General features: G+C 44.6%; 1 protein-coding gene across 2 annotated transcripts in view; it reads right to left on the reverse strand.

Moving 5' to 3' along the window:
- The window catches only part of LOC126412485 (protein white-like), a 279,379-nt gene extending 271,757 nt beyond the window's left edge, over nt 1-7,622 (reverse strand). For both annotated transcript variants that reach the window (XM_050082106.1, XM_050082105.1), the window contains exon 1: nt 7,521-7,622. In XM_050082106.1, the coding sequence (XP_049938063.1) occupies nt 7,521-7,586 (66 nt within the window). In that variant the 5' untranslated portion in view covers nt 7,587-7,622. The remainder of the gene's footprint in view (nt 1-7,520) is intronic.
- Nucleotides 7,623-22,455: the final 14,833 nt, after the last annotated feature.

A 22,455-nucleotide genomic window follows, 5' to 3' on the forward strand; every position in this document is an offset into this window, starting at 1 on the left:
ACGAACCTGGGTGCACGAATGGCAAAACGTTATTTTTTCGGATGAATCCAGGTTCTGTCTACAGCATCATGATGGTCGCATCCGTGTTTGGCGACATCGCGGTGAACGCACATTGGAAGCGTGTATTCGTCATCGCCATACTGGCGTATCACCCGGCGTGATGGTATGAGGTGCCATTGGTTACACGTCTCGGTCACCTCTTGTTCGCATTGACGGCACTTTGAACAGTGGACGTTACATTTCAGGTGTTCAAAAAATGGCTCTGAGCACTATGGGACTTAACATCTATGGTCATCAGTCCCCTAGAACTTAGAACTACTTAAACCTAACTAACCGAAGGACATCACACAACACCCAGCCATCACGAGGCAGAGAAAATCCCTTACCCCGCCGGGAATCGAACCCGGGAACCCGGGCGTGGGAAGCGAGAACGCTACCATTTCAGGTGTATTACGCCCCGTGGCTCTACCCTTCATTCGATCCCTACGAAACCCTACATTTCAGCAATGTAATGCACGACCGCATGTTGCAGGTCCTGTACGGGCCTTTCTGGATACAGAAAATGTTGGACTGCTGCCATGGCCAGCACATTCTACAGATCTCTCACCAACATCTGGTCAATGGTGGCCGAGCAACTGGATCGTCACAAGACGCCAGTCACTACTCTTGATGAACTGTGGTATCGTGTTGAAGCTGCATGGGCAGATGTACCTGTAAACGCCATCCAAGCTCTGTTTAAATCAATTCCCAGGCGTATCAAGGCCGTTATTACGGCCAGAGGTGGTTGTTCTGGGTACTGATTTCTCAGGATCTATGCACCCAAATTGCGTGAAAATGTAATCACATGTCAGTTCTAGTATAATATACTTGTCCAATGAATACCCATTTATCATCTGCATTTCTTCTTGGTGTAGCAATTTTAATGGCCAAGAGTGTATATTGTCTGCTATTTTGGATTGTTCTAGGATAGTTATCGAACGATCTCTTCGCTCTTTAAGCAGGGTGTCCCAGGATAAGCGCGTTTTAAGAGTTTACAGCACTACTTCGTCATAGGAAGCACCTTAACGAAATGTAACTCATCGACGAAGGAAGTGACTGGAAAGGCGCTTGTTTGACCGATTCTTGAGTACTGTTCATCAGTCTGCGATCCTTACCAGGCAGGACTGTTAGCAGAGGTAGAGAAGGTGCAACGAAGAACGGCGCGTTTCGCCACGGGTCCATTTAGCCGGCGTTAGAGCGTTATTGAGATGTTCAACAAACTCCAGTGGCAGGCGATACAAAAGAGGCACGAAATTACCAAAATTCGAGAAATTAGAACTAACGCAGAGGCATACTGACAATCATTCTGCTCAAGTGCCATTCGCGAGTAGAACAGGGAGGGGGGGAGGGATCAGTTAGTGATGTAGATGTAGATTCTATACTGTGAAACAAATCTACTGTAAGCTCTTTCCATATTTCGAGAGGAGATGTATGGGCCAAACAAGCAATCACTGTCCTTTAAATGCATACCTTAAAAGCTACGAGCACTTGTTCCATAGAAGAGATGTGTTTCACAGTAGTAACATAAACAAGCGCTCTAAACGCTAAAGATGTGCACTTTGGAGTATATATTTGCTGCACTTTTTTTCTTGTTTTGTCTTCTCAAGAGATTTGTTTCTTAGTATTGAAGATGAAGAAGTGTTCGTAGCTCTTAAGGTATACATTTTAGCGCCCACCTTTAGTAGAATTTTTTCCCCTGTTCTTGTCCATACTACCTCCTCTGAAAGTTTGTCGGTAGAGCCGTGGTTAACCCTGTATAATGTGCGTGTATGAATCTGATAAACTTCACGGTGGCTGTAAATCGACATCAGCTCTATAAGGTTTATTTCTATAACATTACAATGGATCAGTAAAGGTCCAATGCCTATTTCGAGCGGCGTATCGTTACGTCTCATTAATAATCTTAAACAGGTTACTAAAATCACTTGTGCAGTATTACATGCTCATGCCGTTAAAAAAACAACATAAGCACATCGTATGCGGTGCTCCTTACCTATTGATAACCACACCAGATAGGTCTACAAGGGTACCTATATGTGCTGTGGTTTTACCTTGTTTTAAAAGACAACAATGTGGAATGTACCATATGTTTTAGCACAATATGATACTGTTTCAAGACACAATATCCCAGTTTTATTTCTGTAGATTTTTCACATAGGTTCACGTGGAAACGACAAAGTAGTTAAAATTGGTCAACCGTCATGTATAAATAATTCCGATGAAATAAAGCAGTTATGAAGGGAAAAAATGGTTTCATTTCATTCGTATGAACATGTGCAGCAGGTTGCGCTTGCTCTTTGGCCGAGTGCCCTAGCCTGTGTATTAATACAGAATAGGAAAACAGCGACGCTGGCGTGAGATTGGGGTGCTAAAACGATATCGCCAGAGCGTATAAATTTTGAGTGTCTAACTTTGAACTGCAGGAAAGCAAGACATAACTTTGCGGCTTTTTCACCGAAAGGAGAGGAGACCCTGTTGTTTTAAATGAGTTGCAACTGACCTGCTCGTATGGCATAGGGCGCAGTGCTGCCAACTGGCTACACAGGGAAGTGAACCCCACACACGAAACGAAACCGCGCGACCGTGGGCTGGTGGACACCGGCCAGCCTGAGACTGCTTTTAGGCGGTTTTATTCGCTCTTTTAGGCAAATTCTGGACTGGTTCCCGCATCCAATCTCTCAGAGTAAACGATACACAAAGTATAAGAATACGAAAACTCAGACAACGAAATTTACACCATTCAAAAGCGTAAGGCGCACACCACTTCAGACTTTTAGGACACCTTAACGACTGTGGCGTCAGAGAGGGGGGGGGGGGGGAGGGAGGTGGTGGGGGGGTGCGGCGGGGGGAGTGATACCCATTATCACAGTGAAATAAAAATGTAAAATTTGCTAAATCCTGAAAAAGTGGATGTTGTAGTATACGGGATAAGCAAGGGAAAAGTAGAAGATAAATGAGCTATAAACAGAGAGACATAATATCACGGACTCATAATATTAACAGAATATAAAAAAAACAATAACCAGGTAATTATTGTACATAGTTTCAGGCTCTCTTGTGCTAACAGATGGAGCACACAGACAAGTCTGAAATTAGTTTTTATATGCCTTGTGAATATTCCAACTATTTTTTTTACCGAATGCTTGGTTCAAATGGTTCAAATGGCTCTGAGCACTATGGGACTTAACATCTGAGGTCATCAGTCCCCTATAGCAGCAGCGCGGTTACGGACTGAAGCGCCTAGAACCGCTCGGCCACAATGGCCGGCACCGAATGCTTTTGTGGAAATTAGTGAAGTGAGTGATGTTACATTTTCACGTGGACTTTGTCATGAACCACGGTCTGTCGATAATGGTTTGTGTAAGTACATGTAAGCTACAAGGGAAAGGCTTCAGAGGCCCGCGTGCCTGTAATTAGCGACGAATATACTAGACGCTTATTCGGGAAGAGGAAATTTAAATCCTGACCCGACCGTCCTTACCCATAAGTCTCTATGGTTTCCCAAATAACCTCAGACGAATACACACACAGTTCCTGGAAGAAATGTATTTACGGTGTCCTTCCTATTTCTTGTCATTTTCGAGTTGATAATCCGCCACTAATAATCTGAATGTAGACGGACGTTAAATAATAACATCACGTCTTTCCCGCCGCCTTCTTATTATCAGTTGAGACGGCATTTCCTCCGAGCTCGACCGGTTACACTTCGTCATACACACTTGTCTAAGTGCAGTATTCACCGAGCTGCGTTACGTAACATTTCAGTAGCGTACTAATGAACTATACCAGCCTGTTTTATACACTTGAGAATGAGTAGCAACAAGTAATTGAAACATAAATGAACGTTATTGCTTCATTACTCAAGAACATACAGCTCGATCTGATAGCACCTGTATCTTTATCACTGCAATGTGGAAACTGTCAGATAAAGAAGAGCTTACAGAGACGATTTGTGTGAAAAGTCGCAGTCGCGCTCAACTGTATGAACGTTTTAGTTTTATTACCATCAAAGCGTATTTTCGTTGGTTTAATTACACATATTAATCGTTATTACGTATGTAGTGACGCCGATATAATATCGAAATCGTCCATAAAATGAAATATTAAAGGATAAATAGGGGGCTTTCAGAAAATCTGGAATGTTTGTTCAGCGTACGCACGTAGTTAAATACATTACGTGAACGGCAGAATGAGATGCAGTGGTCGTATTTACATAATTTAATTACATATTTGATTGTACCACAACTATTTTATTAATTTTCTGACACGTGTCTGACACTGTCCATTCACTAAAGGACAGGAAATGAGAGATATGAAATATGTCGTAAGTGTCGTTGGTACAACACGTGTAGTGGGCAAGTATTTGAAATGCTAACGCACGTTAGAGAGCGAATCCATTGTGCAAATAAATCTAGGGTTTGGAGTGTACAGTGTCCTTACCTATGATAGCTTCAGACATTTATCAACTGCTGTCTCCAAATAATAAAGAATTAACTACGTTGTGGCTCGGTAAAGTGCCATATTCATAATCCGGAGCTCTGCGGTTCTATCCCCGTTCAGTTGTAGAATGTCTGTCTGTTTTTACTTCTTTCAGGTCAGGTGACGTTTTCTAATGTGAAAAATGCCGAGCTGTACAGCCTTTCAGCATCCACGTTAAACTGTAGGTCTCCCAATAACGTGGTGGGTAAGTAAGTTCAAAAGTCGGAGGAAGCCAATGGCGTACCATTTCTAATAGGACAACACCCAGTGCGATATTCGGGTTGATGACAGCGTTACTTGTGATAATAAGCACCTGACGGACTCAAAATTTAACATACTTTTTAATTAAAAAAATTGTGAGTGAAGGCAGATGAACTCAGCCAAGGCTCTAGCCACAACGCATAAAACCAAATTAAACAGCCGGCCGAAGTGGCCGTGCGGTTAAAGGCGCTGCAGTCTGGAACCGCAAGACCGCTACGGTCGCAGGTTCGAATCCTGCCTCGGGCATGGATGTTTGTGATGTCCTTAGGTTAGTTAGGTTTAACTAGTTTTAAGTTCTAGGGGACTAAGGACCTCAGCAGTTGAGTCCCATAGTGCTCAGAGCCATTTTGAACCAAATTAAACTGAGTATTGATTCTGATTGTGGATTCAAAAATTGATTATCACAAATATCAACTCGAGCCAATGAAAGTATCTCTGTAAATTTTGACAATACTCGTTTTATAAGTTGAAACGTGACATTTTTTTTTTTCTGCTACAATCTGAAATCATTTATGATACGGACGCATTTCGCCTGTTACATTAAGGCACCTACAGTGGATTTAATAGTTATTCGTTTTTCCGGTAGAAATTTGCGTTTCATATCATCTGTTCAAAGGTCCGAAGTCGCACTTTCACTTCACTTAGAAACATCGACACATTTTCACATACGATCTTTTTGTTTCGTAATTATCATACTTCGTGAGCTAACTGCTGTAAAACATCACTACTGTTCCGACAACAGCTGCAGACTGTTATTACGAATACAGTGAGTTAAATCTGTCGTAGCTACACTGTCAGCAAGTGGAATATGATAAGTACGATACAGACAGATCGTGAAGTGAAAATGTGTCCGTGTTTTGTGGGTGAAATTACAGTGACGCCTCGAGCCTATGACCAGATGAGGTAGATTTCTGCCAGAAAAAACTGGATAACTATAAGCAGTGATTTTTTAATGTAAAACTATGGTATCAACTGTTTTTAACGTGTAATTATGACATATAAAAGCAAAACTGTACTTTTCTTGAATAAATCCGCTGAAAACGTCCTAATGAAAGAGGCTGAACGCATCTGGAACTTAGATAACTATGCACAGCAGCGAAAAGAAGCCATAATACAATTGATAAACATAGTCTTTGAACAGGAGTCTATTGCTAAGGCAGAATAAAATTTCTGGATGTGTGCACTGATGACAGATTGGATTGGAAGAAACACATTGATGATCTGAAATTTCCTGGCAGATTAAAACTGTGTGCCGCACCGAGACTCGAACTCGGGACCTTTGCCTTTCGCAGGCAAGTGCTCTACCATCTGAGCTACCCAAGCACGACTCACGCCCCGTCCTCACAGCTTTACTTCTGCCAGTATTTCGTCTCCTACCTTCCATACTTTAAAGAAGCTCTCCTGCGAACCTTGCAGAACTAGCACTCCTGAAACGTTTGAGTTCAGCTGTTTATGCTGTTAGAGTTATTGCAAATTTTGGTGATGAACAGTATCAGTAAATTAGTCTACTAAGCCTATGTTTATTCACTGCTTCCAAATGGCATCATATTTTGAGGTAATTCATCATTAAGAGAAAGTATTCATTGCACAAAAGCGTGTAATCGGAATACTATGTGGAGTGCACCCAAGATCATCCTGCAGACATTTATTTAAGGAACTGGGGATATTCACAGTACCTTCATAATACATACATTCAGTTATGAAATTTATTATTAATAACCCACCCCAAGTCAAAAGTAATAACAAAGGGCATAGCTACAACACTAGAAGAAAGGATGATCTTCACTATTCTGGTTTAAATCTGACTTTGGCACAGAAAGGGGTGAATTATGCTGCCACAAAAGTCTTGAAATAGCACTGAAAGTCTGAAGGGTAGCCAGCCAACACGTAAAAACAAATTAAAATGATTTCCAAATGACAAGTTTTATGAAATAATTTTTAGATGTGAAGCAGTAAAAGAAATTATATCGTGTAAAGAAATCTTATTACATGAATGAGTGGTGTCTGTTCTTTCGGGCATGCGCGAAGGAGCAGATACCGCGCAACCATATAATTGATTGGCCTAAATGGGCAACGCTTCCACCTTCTTCAGTGCAGATGCACTGCTACTTCTGACCTCCTGCTGGAATCTCAGAGTAGTGAGCCTGGAGTGCCTGGACAGGGACTGCGGGTAGCTGGAGCTCGGTGGGAGTGTGGGTGGTGAGAATGGCGTGCAGAGGTAGTCCGAGGTGGCGCAGTGGCTAACGCAGCTGCCTCGTAAGCGCGAGACCCTGGGTTCGAATCCCGGACCAGTACACGTTTTCGTTCGGCGCCGCTAATTCTGCATCAAGTCCCTATGCAGCTGACATCACTAATCCCTTACCTTTCCTTCCCCCTCCACCTTCAATTTAAATATCAAGAAGCCTTATGTTAAACCGATAAGTTCCACATTATTACGAAATATCGCATTCATCATCTAGGAACAAGTATAAACGTAATGTAACATAAAACGAATGTTTATATACTTGCTGAGGATGATATCGAGACTAACAAAATAGTAGATGGTATACGTTCTTTAAAAAAATACGCCATAGAAGGGAGCACAACAGAAACTTCTAAGTAGATGATGACGCGCTAGTAGGAGCAACAAGTGGACCTAGGCAAGCGCAGGCGTCCGCGGGTGGGCCACTCGGTCTAGGCGTCACACGGTTCGGCTGGGTCCCCCGCGCCGCAGGCGGAGGAGCGTGGCAGCGGGTACTTACGTCGGTGGCCCTGTACGCCTGGCGGGGGCGTGCGCGCAGCAGCGGCTGCCTCTCGGTGCGGTGCATGTCGGCCGACGTCGCCAGCCCGCTGCAGACGGCAGACTGGCCGCCTGCTGGCTCCGCCTAGCGCCCCGCCGAACCACTGGTCGCCGCTCCCTCCCCCCGCAGCCCGCCGCGGCTCGCACAATGGTCGCGTAGGCAGGCACATCTCCACACACACAGGCTGCCGCATCCGCGGTAGAAGGAACTGCTGCGGCACTGATAAGACAGTTTTTCAAGAAAACAGTACAGATGAACGGCCAAGAAGAACGGAACCAATAACACAGCTCGTGAAAGAGAAGTCCTCAAAGACTTTTTACAGTGTTTCAGCCGTCCGTGGTGGCCGAGCAGTTCTAGACGCTTCAGCCTGGAACCGAACGACCGCTACGGTCGCAGGTTCGAATCCTGCCTCTGGCATGGATGTGTGTGATGTCCTTAGGTTTATAAGGTTTAAGTAGTTCTAAGTTCTAGGGAACTGATGACCTCAGATGTTAAGTCCCATAGTGCTCAGAGCCATTTGAACCAGTGTTTCATGTAGGGCAGTTACAGTGTTAATAACTGCTCTACCTGAAACTTCCTCGCATATCAAAACTGTGTGCCGGACCGTGACTCGAACCTCGGACCTCTAACTTCCGCGGCCGATTGCGGTTGTATCGGTTCTCAACCCTAGTTTAACCTGTGCCTTAAAACCGCTCTAAGTAACGGTTCCGGAAATAATCGATTTTAAATTTTTTATTCTTATTATTTCCTCTGATAAACGTACTAAGCGAACAAAGATTGAAACATTTTGGCTCCCTCAGTTTCAAGATAAGTAGAATCAAAATATTAAATTAACTGTACAAATAAAAGAGAGTCCGTCTACAGTTCGTTGCTTGTCTCTAAAAGTGATAAGTGGTTGAATGCCACAAAAAAATCACCGGTATTTTCCTATTGATTATTTTTTTTTTAATTCTGCTCAAAAAACATGATGTAATCGAGGACCGTGCCACTGTTTCCGCATTACGAATGGTCAGTGCTAAAGGGTGAAAACTGAGATTGGACAACTCTGGCTCTGAGCACTATGGGACTTAACATCTTAGGTTCAAAAATGGTTCAAATGGCTCCGAGCACTATGCGACTTAACTTCTGAGGTCATCAGCCGCCTAGAACTTAGAACTAATTAAACCTAACTAACCTAACGACATCACAGACATCCATGCCCGAGGCAGGATTCGAACCTGCGACCGTAGCGGTCGCTCGGCTCCAGACTGCAGCGCCTAGAACCGCACGGCCACTCCGGCCGGCTAACATCTTAGGTCATCAGTCCCCTAGAACTTAGAACTACTTAAACCTAACTAAGGACATCACACACATCCATGTCCGAGCAGGATTCGAACCTGCGACCTTAGGGGTCGCGCGGTTCCAGACTGAAGGGCCTAGAACCGCTCCGCCACTCCGGCCGGAGGACAACTCTGCGTTTCTCATGTTAATTTGTCCGCTTTCCAAGGCTAGAAGCAGGTGAAGGCATATTATGTAGACAGAGGCAACAAATCAGCTACTTCCTATTTTTTATTGTCAACTATGAACACAGTGTTAAGTTTAAGTTTTCTATTTAAACGATATCGTAAGTTCGTCATGGCTCCTCCAGTATTTCATGTTTTAAAGCAAATGGGTCTTTCTGCTTCACTGATACCGTAGTTCGTAAAATACCTCCAGATTAGATATGGTGTTATACTGCAATGCAACTAACGTCTGGCGACAACAGCGAGAAACTATCACATAGACTAAATGGGACAAGTCTGGCACGTTGCAGGTACACGCGTGTCCTATAATCTGCCGCGCCACATAGTGACATGTACAATATTGTTTCAGTAATGCTGTACTAGTTCTTATACCATGTGTTTGTTGCTCGTTTCTGTCGGCATTGTTACTAAAAATTTTTTCATGTTCCAACCCTCGTATACGATTTCCATGCAAGCAATTAATACCATGCACAAGTCACGACTATGACGATGGCTCTGAGCACTATGGGACTTAACATCTGAGGTCGTCAGTCCCCTAGAACTTAGACCCAATTAAACCTAACCTCACACACATCCATGCCCGAGGGAGGATTCGAACCTGCGACAGGAGCGGTCGCGCCGTTCCAGACTGTAGCGCCTAGAACCGCTCGGCCACCCCGGCCGGCACTATGACGATGACGGCTCGTCTTCCAGTGCGGCTCTTGCAGTGCGCCTGAGCCTAACTGCAGTGATGCTTATATGCTCTTCGTATAGTTACCGCTGCCGTCGTCGTGTCGTCCTAGTCAGCGTTCTACTGGCTGACGTCGTCTCACAGCCTTCTCTGCTACAACATTTCGGGCCGACGTGACAGCGCTTGATGTTACGCCAGAACAGTGACAGTGCATTTCCTACCTTGGAGTGCCCTTGGTGGCTCCAAACAGCCTTAACACACAAGCCATTATGTCATCAGTATACCATCCCGCTCCCTAGCGCCCGAGTGCATCCCTGCGATATGTACCAGCATTTGATCAAAAAGCCTCACAACAGCTCTTACCTCGTCGAGAGAGAAAAAGAAATCACGTCTCGAAAATACTGCATCAAAATTCATTCCATTGTACATCAACAGCTGTCCTCGTCAGTATTTGGCGAAATGATGCGTTAGGCTTGGTTTGTTGCTTAACTGAACATGAGAGAGGACCTTTTATAAATATAAACCAAGTCAGTTTTTGTATATGAAGTTCAAAACAACCACGTAATTGTAAAAATGCGGCGTTTACAACGTGTTCGAGATACCGAGAAAAACTACTGTTTCTCCTATTTTTACGATGAATATTACCCCAGCACATGGAAATCACCAACTGTAAAATAATAAAAGTATCTAAGTTTGTGCACGAAGTTCTTGTGTACGACTTATAATCCATTCCCGGAAATTTGTTTGCAATGCCAAATCCTCCTTTGTCTTTCCTTTTCGTGCTTTTTATGAAAATTTTGGTAAATACAATACACTGAGCATTATTTTGGCTTAACTGCAGTGTAAGTCACGTAAAAACTGAAAATTAAAAGAAAGCTTTCCCCATAGGCTCGCGAACCCACGATCTTCGATTACCGCTCTGTTTACTTTCCGCTGCGCCAACCGCTCCCTGGAAGCTGCACACAGTGGCCCATGTCCCACGCGACCCTCGCCAAAAATGCTATTTTTTCTAAACACTCGACTACCTGGAGTCCTCGCTTCCGCCGATTTCATTCCTGGCCAAGATCTGATGTGCCATACATTTCGGCGAAATGTGTGATGACGAGTAGGCGTGGTCGCCCTGTAAGCGCCTCTTAAGAGATATGAAGTCGGAACACTGGGCACCAATTACAGGCTGAAGGGGGTTGCACCATCATCTCTTAACTGATGCGACGCAACAGTTACCGAGTCTTTGTCAGGTAATGTAACCACGGTTCATGGGAAAGATGGTCTGCTAAGAAAGGAGATTCCCTAGAGAGTCTACGAAGGAAGAAGTGTTCAAAAATGGTTCAAATGGCTCTGAGCACTATGGGACTTAACATCTATGGTCATCAGTCCCCTAGAACTTAGAACTACTTAAACCTAACTAACCTAAGGACATCACACAACACCCAGTCATCACGAGGCAGAGAAAATCCCTGACCCTGCCGGGAATCGAACCCGGGAACCCGGGCGCGGGAAGCGAGAACGCTACCGCACGACCACGAGCTGCGGACGAAGCAGTGTAGATCAAACACAATCTGTAAGAAGAAATCATATGATAGGACGTGTGTTAAGACAACTGGCAATAACTTCCGTGGTACTATGGCTACGCACGAAGGACAAACATTGCAAGACTGGAATGTATAGAACAAAGAATTAACAAGGTTGGGTGTAAACGCTGCTCTGTGCAGAAAACATTGGTACAAGACAGGAAATCGTGACAGTCAGAAGACTCATGACTCATTAAACCAGTCAGAGGATTGATGACTAAAAAGTAAAACAGTATGACATACACCACTCGTGGTCACAGAGATCGAGACTTCCCACTGGCTAGGACTATAAATTCGCATTCAGGAGCTCTGATTGAAGTCCCAGTTCGGCTGTTCTGATTTTACTCTCCCAAAAGCTGTTAACTTCACCACCCGCCTTTGTAGCTGCGTAGACAGCGCGTCCGAATGCATCCCATGGTTCAAAATGGCTCTGAGCACTATGGGACTTAACATCTGAAATAGTTCCCAAGGATGAACGAGTTTGCCCATCTCTAGTGCTGACCCGCGCGCCATTGGAAAGAGCAGGCAGCGCCACCCTTCCAGGAAGACAGAGAGCAGCGCCCCCTGTCAACGACAGTCACCCATCGCTGGTCGAGGCCAGTTCGGTCACAACTTCGAGAGCATCAGCGCTGAGTAATAGGAAGACGACACTTAGACGATACTTTGTTTATTTCTTTCAAATAGTCTTTATACGTTACCGACAGTATAGTTAGCCTTCTGCCGCCGAGTGGTGTGTCAGCAGTGGGCAAGTAGCAGCATTCCTGCATTTACTAGGCAGTCCTGTATTTCAACAACCGTTTAAATTATGTGTCGAATTGTTTGTGCTCTCTGTAGATTAGTTCAGACGTTGTTTGCACAACAGTATTTAGCATGGATAGGGACTGTGACAGCTGTGTTCGGATGCGAGCTGAGTTGGCATCCCTTCGCTCCCAGCTCCAGGCAGTATTCGCTTCAGTCACACAGCTTGAGGCTGTTGCCAATGGGCATCACTGTGGGGATCCAGACGGGGGTTCGTCGGGGACATCCAGCTCGTCCCACTCATCCCCGATCGGACTACAGCTGCGGCTGCCAGGGATACTGCCGACATTGAGGCTGACCCCTAATCTGTGGTAGAGTGGAAGGTCGTCTCGAGGTGTGGCAGGGGGCCGGAGGTCTGAACGGAAAGCCTCTCCAGTTTGTCTGACGAACCGGTTTCAGGCTCTGTCTCTGGCTGATACTGATCTTCAGCCAGACATGGCTGCTTGTCCTGTTCCAGAGGTTGCTCCTCAGTCTGCAAGACCGGGCGGTCGCAGGGGGTGGGCTTAATTGTAGTTGGAAGCACCAACGTCAGGCACGTAATGCAGCCCCTTAGGGATATGGCTGCAAGGGAGGGGACGAAAACCAAATCAATGTGCACTCCTTGTGCATACCGGGAGGAGTCATTCCAGATGTGGAAAGGGTCCTTCCAGATGCCATTAAGGGTACAGAGTGCACCCATTTGCAGGTGGTCGCTCATGTCGGCACCAATGATGTGTGTCGCTATGGATCCGAGGAAATCCTCTCTGGCTTCCAGCGGCTATCTGATTTGATGAAGACTGCCAATCTCGCTAGAAAGATGACAGCAGAGGTCACCATCTGCAGCATCGTCGACAGGACTGACTGCGGACCTTTGGTACAGAGCCGAGTGGGGGGGGGGGGCTGAATCAGAGGCTGAGACGGTTCTGCGACCATGTGGGCTGCAGATTCCTCGACGGGTTCCGCTGGATAGGTCAGGAGTCCACTACACAAGCAGGCGGCTACACGGGTAGCAGGGGTTGTGTGGCGTGGACTGGGCGGTTTTTTAGGTTTGATGGCCTCGGGCAAGTACAGAAGGCAACAGCCTCAAAGGGTGCGGGGAAAAGTCAGGACATGCGGGGACCAAGCAGCAATCGGTATTGTAATTGTAAACTGTCGAAGCTGCGTTGGTAAAGTACCGGAACTTCAAGTGCTGATAGAAAGCACCGAAGCTAAAATCGTTATAGGTACGGAAAGCTGGCTGAAGCCAGAGATAAATTCTGCCGAAATTTTTACAAAGGCACAGATGGTGTTTAGAAAAGATAGATTGCATGTAACCGGTGGTGGCGTGTTTGTTGCTGTTAGTAGTAGTTTATCCTGTAGTCAAGTAGAAGTGGATAGTTCCTGTGAACTATTATGGGTGCAGGTTACACTAAACAACCGAGCTAGGTTAATAATTGGCTTCTTTTACCGACCTCCTGACTCAGCAGCATTAGTGGCAGAACCACTGAGAGAAAATCTGGAATATATTTCACATAAATTTCCTCAACATGTTATAGTCTTAGGTGGAGATTTCAATTTAGCAGATATAGACTGGAACACACAGGTGTTTAGGACGGGTGGTAGGGACAGAGCATCGAGTAACATTATACTGAGTGCACTATCCGAAAATTACCTGGAGCAATTAAACAGAGAACCGACTCGTGGAGATAACATCTTGGACCTATTGACAACAAACAGACCCGAACTTTTCAACTCTGTAAGCGCAGAAGAGGGAATCAGTGATCATAAGGCCGTTACAGCATCCATGAATATGGAAGTAAATAGGAATATAAAAAAGGGAGGAAGGTTTATCTGTTTAGCAAGAGTAATAGGAGGCAGATTTCAGACTACCTAACAGATCAAAACGAAAATTTCTGTTCCGACACTGACAATGTTGAGTGCTTATGGAAATAGTTCAAGGCAATCGCAAAATGCGTTTTAGACAGGTACGTGCCGAGTAAAACTGTGAGGGACGGGAAAAATCCACCGTGGTTCAACAACAAAATTAGGAAATTACTGCGAAAGCAAAGAGAGCTTCACTGCAAATTTAACGCAGCCAAAACCTCTCAGACAAACAGAAGCTAAACGATGCCAAAGCGTAAGGAGGGCTGTGCGTGAAGCGTTCAGTGAGTTCGAAAGTAAAATTCTATGTACCGACTTGACTGAAAATCCTAGGAAGTTGTGGCCTTACGTTAAATCAGTAAGTGGATCGAAACAGCATATCCAGACACTCTGGGATGATAATGGGATTGAAACAGAGGATGACACGCTTAAAACTGAAATACTAAACACCTTTTTCCAAAGCTGCTTCACAGAGGAAGACCGCACTGCAGTTCCTTCTCTAAATCCTCACACAAACGAAAAAATGGCTGACATCGAAATAAGTGTCCAAGGAATAGAAAAGCAACTGAAACCACTCGAGGAAAGTCCACTGAACCTGACGGCATACCAATTCGATTCTACACAGAGTACGCGAAAGAACTTGCCCCCCTTCTAATAGCCGTGTACCGCAAGTCTCTAGAGGAACAGAAGGTTCCAAATGATTGGAAAAGAGCACAGATATTTCCAGTTTTTAAGAAGGGTCGTCGATCTGATGCGCAAAACTATAGGCCTATATCTCTGACATCGATCTGTTGTTGAATTTTAGGACATGTTTTTTGCTCGCGTATCATGTCATTTGTAGAAACCCAGAATCTACTCTGTAGGAATCAACATGGATTCCGGAAACAGCGATCGTGTGAGACCCAACTCGCTTTATTTGTTCATGAACCCAGAAAATATTAGATACAGGCTCCCAGGTAGATGCCATTTTCCTTGACTTCCGGAAGGCGTTCGATACTGTTGCGCACTGTCGTCTGATAAACAAAGTAAGAGCCTATGGAATATCAGACCAGCAGTGTGGCTGGATTGAAGAGTTTTTAGCAAACAGAACACAGCATGTTGTTCTCAATGGAGAGACGTTAAAGTAACCTCTGGCGTGCCACAGGGGAGTGTTATGGGACCATTGCTTTTCATAATATATATAAATGACCTAGTAGATAGTGTCGGAAGTTCCATGCGGCTTTTCGCGGATGATGCTGTAGTATACAGAGAAGTTGCAGCATTAGAAAATTGCAGTGAAATGCAGGAAGATCTGCAGCGGATAGGCACTTGGTGCAGGGAGTGGCAACTGACCCTTAATATAGACAAATGTAATGTATTGCGAATACGTAGAAAGAAGGATAACTTTATTGTATGATTATATGATAGCGGAACAAACACTGCTAGCACTTACTTCTGTAAAATATCTGGGAGTATGCGTATTTGAAGTGGAATGATCATATAAAATTAATTGTTGGTAAGGTGGGTGCCAGGTTGAGATTCATTGGGAGAGTCTTTAGAAAAGTAGTCATCAAGAAAGGAGGTGCCTTAGAAAACACTCGTTCGACCTATACTTGAGTATTGCCCATCAATGTGAGAGCCGTACCAGGTCGGGTTGACGGAGGAGATAGAGAAGATCCAAAGAAGAGCGGCAGGTTTCGTCAAAGGGTAATTTGGTAAGCGTGATAGCTTTACGGAGATGTTTAGCAAACTCAAGTGACAGACTCTGCAAGAGAGGCGCTCTGCATCGCGGTGTAGCTTGCTGTCCAGGTTTCGAGAGGGTGCGTTTCCGGATGAGGTATCTAATATATTGCTTCCCCCTGCTTCCCCTGCCAAGGAGATCACGAATGTGAAATTAGAGAGATTCGAGCGCGCATGGAGGCTTTCCGGCATTCGTTCTTCCCGCGAACCATACGCACCTGGAACAGGAAAGGGAGATAATGACAGTGGCACGTAAAGTGCCCTCCGGCACACACCGTTGGGTGGCTTGCGGAGTATAAATGTAGATGGAGCTGTAGATGTAGCATGCGTTCAGCGAGTGGTAATAGTGGATAAATGTTTCCTTTCTTTTTAGGAATAGACTGTCCTATTAAGAAAGTTTAATGTAGAGATCGTTTTGATTCCTGCCAGAGACCATCGGAACTTCTCTCCTTCCTTGTTTATGTCGGTGCCGACTCCACAAATAGCCGACACAACATGTGAAATACTAGTGTTTCTGTGACATGCGTCAGTGGAATGTGTAGTGTCGCACATATTCTACTGTGCGGCCAATGCATATCGTGACGATGTGAGCCTAACATGTGAAAGTGATACTCAAGCGAGTGTCGAGACAAGTAATTCATCGTGCTTGTCAGACTCGGAGCCACAAATCCTGTGTGCGGAACCGCGCTGCTGCTACAGTCGCAGGTTCGAATCCTGTCTCGGGCATGGACGTGTGCTTAGAGCCCTTTGAACCATTTGAACAAATCCTGTCTCCAGTGGAACGCAGCAAAGAACAGTCGGTGTCCGAGGGGCAGGTACTAAACGTAATTACGTACATGGAAAACTGGTGTTTGCGCGTTTGAAAGATGCCCGATGCAATTTACGGAATATGCGTAATAGTGATCCACAGCGTCATTTACATCAAACTGCGCGTGACATAATGGTGACTGCAGTGGATGTGTCGGATCGTTACGTACTTCAAACAGTGCTACAGAATTGAAAGATGTGAGGTAATGTAATTGCAAAAGATGCACGAACATTTTGACGATGCACACCAAACTGCGGAGCTGGTACGAAAATTTGTAGATGAGATAAATAAACGAATCCATCGTTCAGTAAGGAATTTGTGTTCAACTCGGAACAATCTGGATTAAAAAAAAACTGTGGTCAATTCTCTTTACATCCGCAGCAACAAGAATACTGCGCCTTGGCAGTTATTACTACTAAAACGTGAAGAACCGTATGTAAAAACAGGTGAATACGTGTAATATTAAAGTTTCGCTGTTACCACTAACTGCAGACAAGCAGCGACGTCCTAATACCACGTGACTAGCCCGGTTTGATGTTGAGAAATGGTTCAAATGGCTCTGAGCACTATGGGACTCAACTGCTGAGGTCATTAGTCCCCTAGAACTTAGAACTAGTTAAACCTAACTAACCTAAGGACATCACAAACATCCATGCCCGAGGCAGGATTCGAACCTGCGACCGTAGCGGTCTTGCGGTTCCAGACTGCAGCGCCTTTAACCGCACGGCCACTTCGGCCGGCTCAAATGGCTCAAATGGCTCTGAGCACTATGGGACTTAACATCTATGGTCATCAGTCCCCTAGAACTTAGAACTACTTAAACCTAACTAACCTAAGGACATCACACACACCCATGCCCGAGGCAGGATTCGAACCTGCGACCGTAGCAGTCCCGCGGTTCCGGACTGCGCGCCTAGAACCACTAGACCACCGCGGCCGGCTGTGGTCAATTGACTGGAAAGTTATTTCTTGGTTTGCGAAAAGTTGGAACTGCTCTGCCCCCTACGATTCTTTCTCGTGTGTGCGAACCTGCAAGGGCGGTAGGGAACATTTACGTCACAGCAAGCAAGAGTGGGAAAATGGGCATAGAAGAACTATAACTACACTATGAGCACCGCTTTTGGCCAATATTTAGTCAAAATATCTTGCTTTTGCTAGATTTCTGATGTTGTTGTTGTTGTTGTGGTCTTCAGTCCTGAGACTGGTTTGATGCAGCTCTCCATGCTACTCTATCCTGTGCAAGCTTTTTCATCTCCCAGTACCTACTGCAACCTACATCCTTCTGAATCTGCTTAGTGTATTCATCTCTTGGTCTCCCTCTACGATTTTTACCCTCCACGCTGCCCTCCAATACTAAATTGGTGATCCCTTGATGCCTCAGAACATGTCCTACCAACCGATCCCTTCTTCTGGTCAAGTTGTGCCACAAACTTCTCTTCTCCCCAATCCTATTCAATACTTCCTCATTAGTTATGTGATCTACCCATCTAATCTTCAGCATTCTTCTGTAGCACCACATTTCGAAAGCTTCTATTCTCTTCTTGTCCAAACTATTTATCGTCCATGTTTCACTTCCATACATGGCTACACTCCATACGAATACTTTCAGAAATGACTTCCTGACACTTAAATCAATACTGGATGTTAACAAATTTCTCTTCTTCAGAAACACTTTCCTTGCCATTGCCAGCCTACATTTTATATCCTCTCTACTTCGACCATCATCAGTTATTTTGCTCCCCAAATAGCAAAACTCCTTTACTACTTTAAGTGCCTCATTTCCTAATCTAATTCCCTCAGCATCACCCGACTTAATTAGACTACATTCCATTATCCTTGTTTTGCTTTTGTTGATGTTCATCTTATATCCTCCTTTCAAGACACTGTCCATTCCATTCAACTGCTCTTCCAAGTCCTTTGCTGTCTCTGACAGAATTACAATGTCATCGGCGAACCTCAAAGTTTTTATTTCTTCTCCATGAATTTTAATACCTACTCCGAATTTTTCTTTTGTTTCCTTTACTGCTTCCTCAATATACAGATTGAACAACATCGGGGAGAGGCTACAACCCTGTCTTACTCCCTTCCCAACCACTGCTTCCCTTTCATGTCCCTCGACTCTTATAACTGCCATCTGGTTTCTGTACAAATTGTAAATAGCCTTTCGCTCCCTGTAATTTACCCCTGCCACCTTTAGAATTTGAAAGAGAGTATTCCAGTCAACATTGTCAAAAGCTTTCTCTAAGTCTACAAATGCTAGAAACGTAGGTTTGCCTTTCCTTAATCTTTCTTCTAAGATAAGTCGTAAGGTCAGTATTGCCTCACGTGTTCCAGTGTTTCTACGGAATCCAAACTGATCTTCCCCGAGGTTGGCTTCTACTAGTTTTTCCATTCGTCTGTAAAGAATTCGTGTTAGTATTTTGCAGCTGTGACTTATTAAGCTGATAGTTCGGTAATTCTCACATCTGTCAACACCTGCTTTCTTTGGGATTGGAATTATTATATTCTTCTTGAAGTCTGAGGGTATTTCGCCTGTTTCATACATCTTGCTCACCAGATGGTACAGTTTTGTCAGGACTGGCTCTCCCACGGCCGTCAGTAGTTCCAATGGAATATTGTCTACTCCGGGGGCCTTCTTTCGACTCAGGTCTTTCAGTGCTCTGTCAAACTCTTCGCGCAGTATCGTATCTCCCATTTCATCTTCATCTACATCCTCTTCCATTTCCATAATATTGTCCTCAAGTACATCGCCCTTGTATAGACCCTCTATATACTCCTTCCACCTTTCTGCTTTCCCTTCTTTGCTTAGAACTGGGTTTCCATCTGAGCTCTTGATATTCATACAAGTCATTCTCTTATCTCCAAAGGTCTCTTTAATTTTCCTGTAGGCGGTATCTATCTTACCCCTAGTGAGATAGGCCTCTACATCCTTACACATGTCCTCTAGCCATCCCTGCTTAGCCATTTTGCACTTCCTGTCGATCTCATTTTTGAGACGTTTGTATTCCTTTTTGCCTGTTTCACTTACTGCATTTTTATATTTTCTCCTTTCATCAATTAAATTCAATATTTCTTCTGTTACCCAAGGATTTCTACTAGCCCTCGTCTTTTTACCTACTTGATCCTCTGCTGCCTTCACTACTTCATCCCTCAAAGCTACCCATTCTTCTTCTACTGTATTTATTTCCCCCATTCCTGTCAATTGCTCCCTTATGCTCTCCCTGAGTCTCTGTACAACCTCTGGTTCTTTTAATTTATCCAGGTCCCATCTCCTTAAATTCCCACCTTTTTGCAGTTTCTTCAGTTTTAATCTACAGGTCATAACCAATAGATTGTGGTCAGAGTCCACATCTGCCCCTGGAAATGTCTTACAATTTAAAACCTGATTCCTAAATCTCTGTCTTACCATTATATAATCTATCTGATACCTTTTAGTATCTCCAGGGTTCTTCCATGTATACAACCTTCTTTCATGATTCTTAAACCAAGTGTTAGTTATGATTATGTTGTGCTCTGTGCAAAATTCGACCAGGCGGCTTCCTCTTTCATTTCTGTCCCCCAATCCATATTCACCTACTATGTTTCCTTCTCTCCCTTTTCCTACACTCGAATTCCAGTCACCCATGACTATTAAATTTTCGTCTCCCTTCACAATCTGAATAATTTCTTTTATTTCATCATACATTTCTTCAATTTCTTCGTCATCTGCAGAGCTAGTTGGCATATAAACTTGTACTACTGTAGTAGGCGTGGGCTTCGTATCTATCTTGGCCACAATAATGCGTTCACTATGCTGTTTGTAGTAGCTTACCCGCATTCCTATTTTCCTATTCATTATTAAACCTACTCCTGCATTACCCCTATTTGATTTTGTGTTTATAACCCTGTAGTCACCTGACCAGAAGTCTTGTTCCTCCTGCCACCGAACTTCACTAATTCCCACTATATCTAACTTTAACCTATCCATTTCCCTTTTTAAATTTTCTAACCTACCTGCCCGATTAAGGGATCTGACATTCCACGCTCCGATCCGTAGAACGCCAGTTTTCTTTCTCCTGATAACGACATCCTCTTGAGTAGTCCCCGCCCGGAGATCCGAATGGGGGACTATTTTACCTCCGGAATATTTTACCCAAGAGGACGCCATCATCATGTAATCATACAGTAAAGCTGCATGCCCTCGGGAAAAATTACGGCTGTAGTTTCCCCTTGCTTTCAGCCGCTCGCAGTACCAGCACAGCAAGGCCGTTTTGGTTATTGTTACAAGGCCAGATCACTCAATCATCCAGACTGTTGCCCTTGCAACTACTGAAAAGGCTGCTGCCCCTCTTCAGGAACCACACGTTTGTCTGGCCTCTCAACAGATACCCCTCCGTTGTGGTTGCACCTACGGTACGGCTATCTGTATCGCTGAGGCACGCAAGCCTCCCCACCAACGGCAAGGTCCATGGTTCATGGGGGGGGAGATTTCTGATACGCGTACAAAAATCATACTTATTAAGAGAGAAACCATCCGTCCAGAAAAGTGTGTGACATTGCAGTTCATACTACCTGGAACCACTGGGCAAATTCAACCGCTGGATGTTTGTTTTTTCGTGCCTGTATAACATATTATCGCACCATCTGCAGCTACGCCTTAAGGGATAGCCGTTTCACGATAAGCTCCACGATGGACTGCTCTCATTTGGTTGCATGCCGTCATGTTCCGTCAGTTCTTATCTCCCCGTTACACAAATATGATTTTATATGAATTCTTTAAGAGTGGATACCTAACTGAAGTTCCTGCACAGTTTGTAACTCTCAAGGAGTTCGATCTTGATGGTGCGAACATTTGTGATCACTGTGGGGCGCCATTTTTCATTCGATGTTCGTGCTTCAAGTTAATGGTGTGTTCTGAACATTTCTTGAATGTTGACGATGTCCATTTTGTGAAATGTAATACATACATCCGATAGAAGGTTGATCTCTGCACCTGCCGGATACGCATTTTCTGTCACCCTTCTGATGCACATGGTTAGTCATCAACAGCTTATATCTTTCCTGCCGTAATTGTTAACACAACATTTTCAAATGACCAGTGCTAAAGATTGAACTTGCGATCCCTCACTCAAGGGATTCCTTGCGAGTGCGCCAGTTTAAAAAGACGCCCGCACTAACCACGGTTGCAGGCAGTAAGGTCATGCGAACCAGAGTCCTCTGGCGGCGTTTCTACTGGCGGCTGGCGAGCGCTCTAGCAGCGGCTCAGTGTGGCTGGTTTAGTGTCTCTTCTGCAGAAATGAGAGCGGCGCGCGACGCACCGTGTGTGTGGTCGACGAGGGCACCGTCAATACCGCAGGCTGACAATTTAAATTTACAATTTACTCACATAACTTTCAGGAAACATTCCTCACACACAAATACAGAAAAGATGTTATGTGGACAGGTGTCCGGAAACGCTTAATTTCCATGTTAGAGCTCACTTTAGTTTCGTCCACCTACGCTCAATGGAGCACGTTATCATGATTTCATACGGGATACTCTACCTCTGCTGCTAGAACATGTGCCTTTACAAGTACGACACAACATGTGGTTCATGCGCGATGGAGCTCCTGCACATTTCAGTCGAAGTGTTCGTACGTTTCTCAACAACAGATTCGGTGAGCGATGGATTGGAAGAGGCGGACCAATTCCGTGGCCTCCACGCTCTCCTGACCTCAACCCTCTTGACTTTCATTTATGGGGGCATTTGAAAGCTCTTGTCTACGCAACCCCGGTACCAAATGTAGATACTCTTCGTGCTCGTATTGTGGACGGCTGTGATACAATACGCCATTCTCCAAGGCTGCATCAGCACATCAGGGATTCCATGCGACGGAGGGTGGATGCTCGCTAACGGAGGATATTTTGAACATTTCCTGTAACAAAGTGTTTGAAGTCACGCTGGTACGTTCTGTTGCTGTGTTTCTCCATTCCATGATTAATGTGATTTGAAGAGAAGTAATAAAATGAG

This window comes from Schistocerca serialis, chromosome 7, assembly GCF_023864345.2.
Source record: "Schistocerca serialis cubense isolate TAMUIC-IGC-003099 chromosome 7, iqSchSeri2.2, whole genome shotgun sequence".
Classification (NCBI taxonomy): domain Eukaryota; kingdom Metazoa; phylum Arthropoda; class Insecta; order Orthoptera; family Acrididae; genus Schistocerca; species Schistocerca serialis.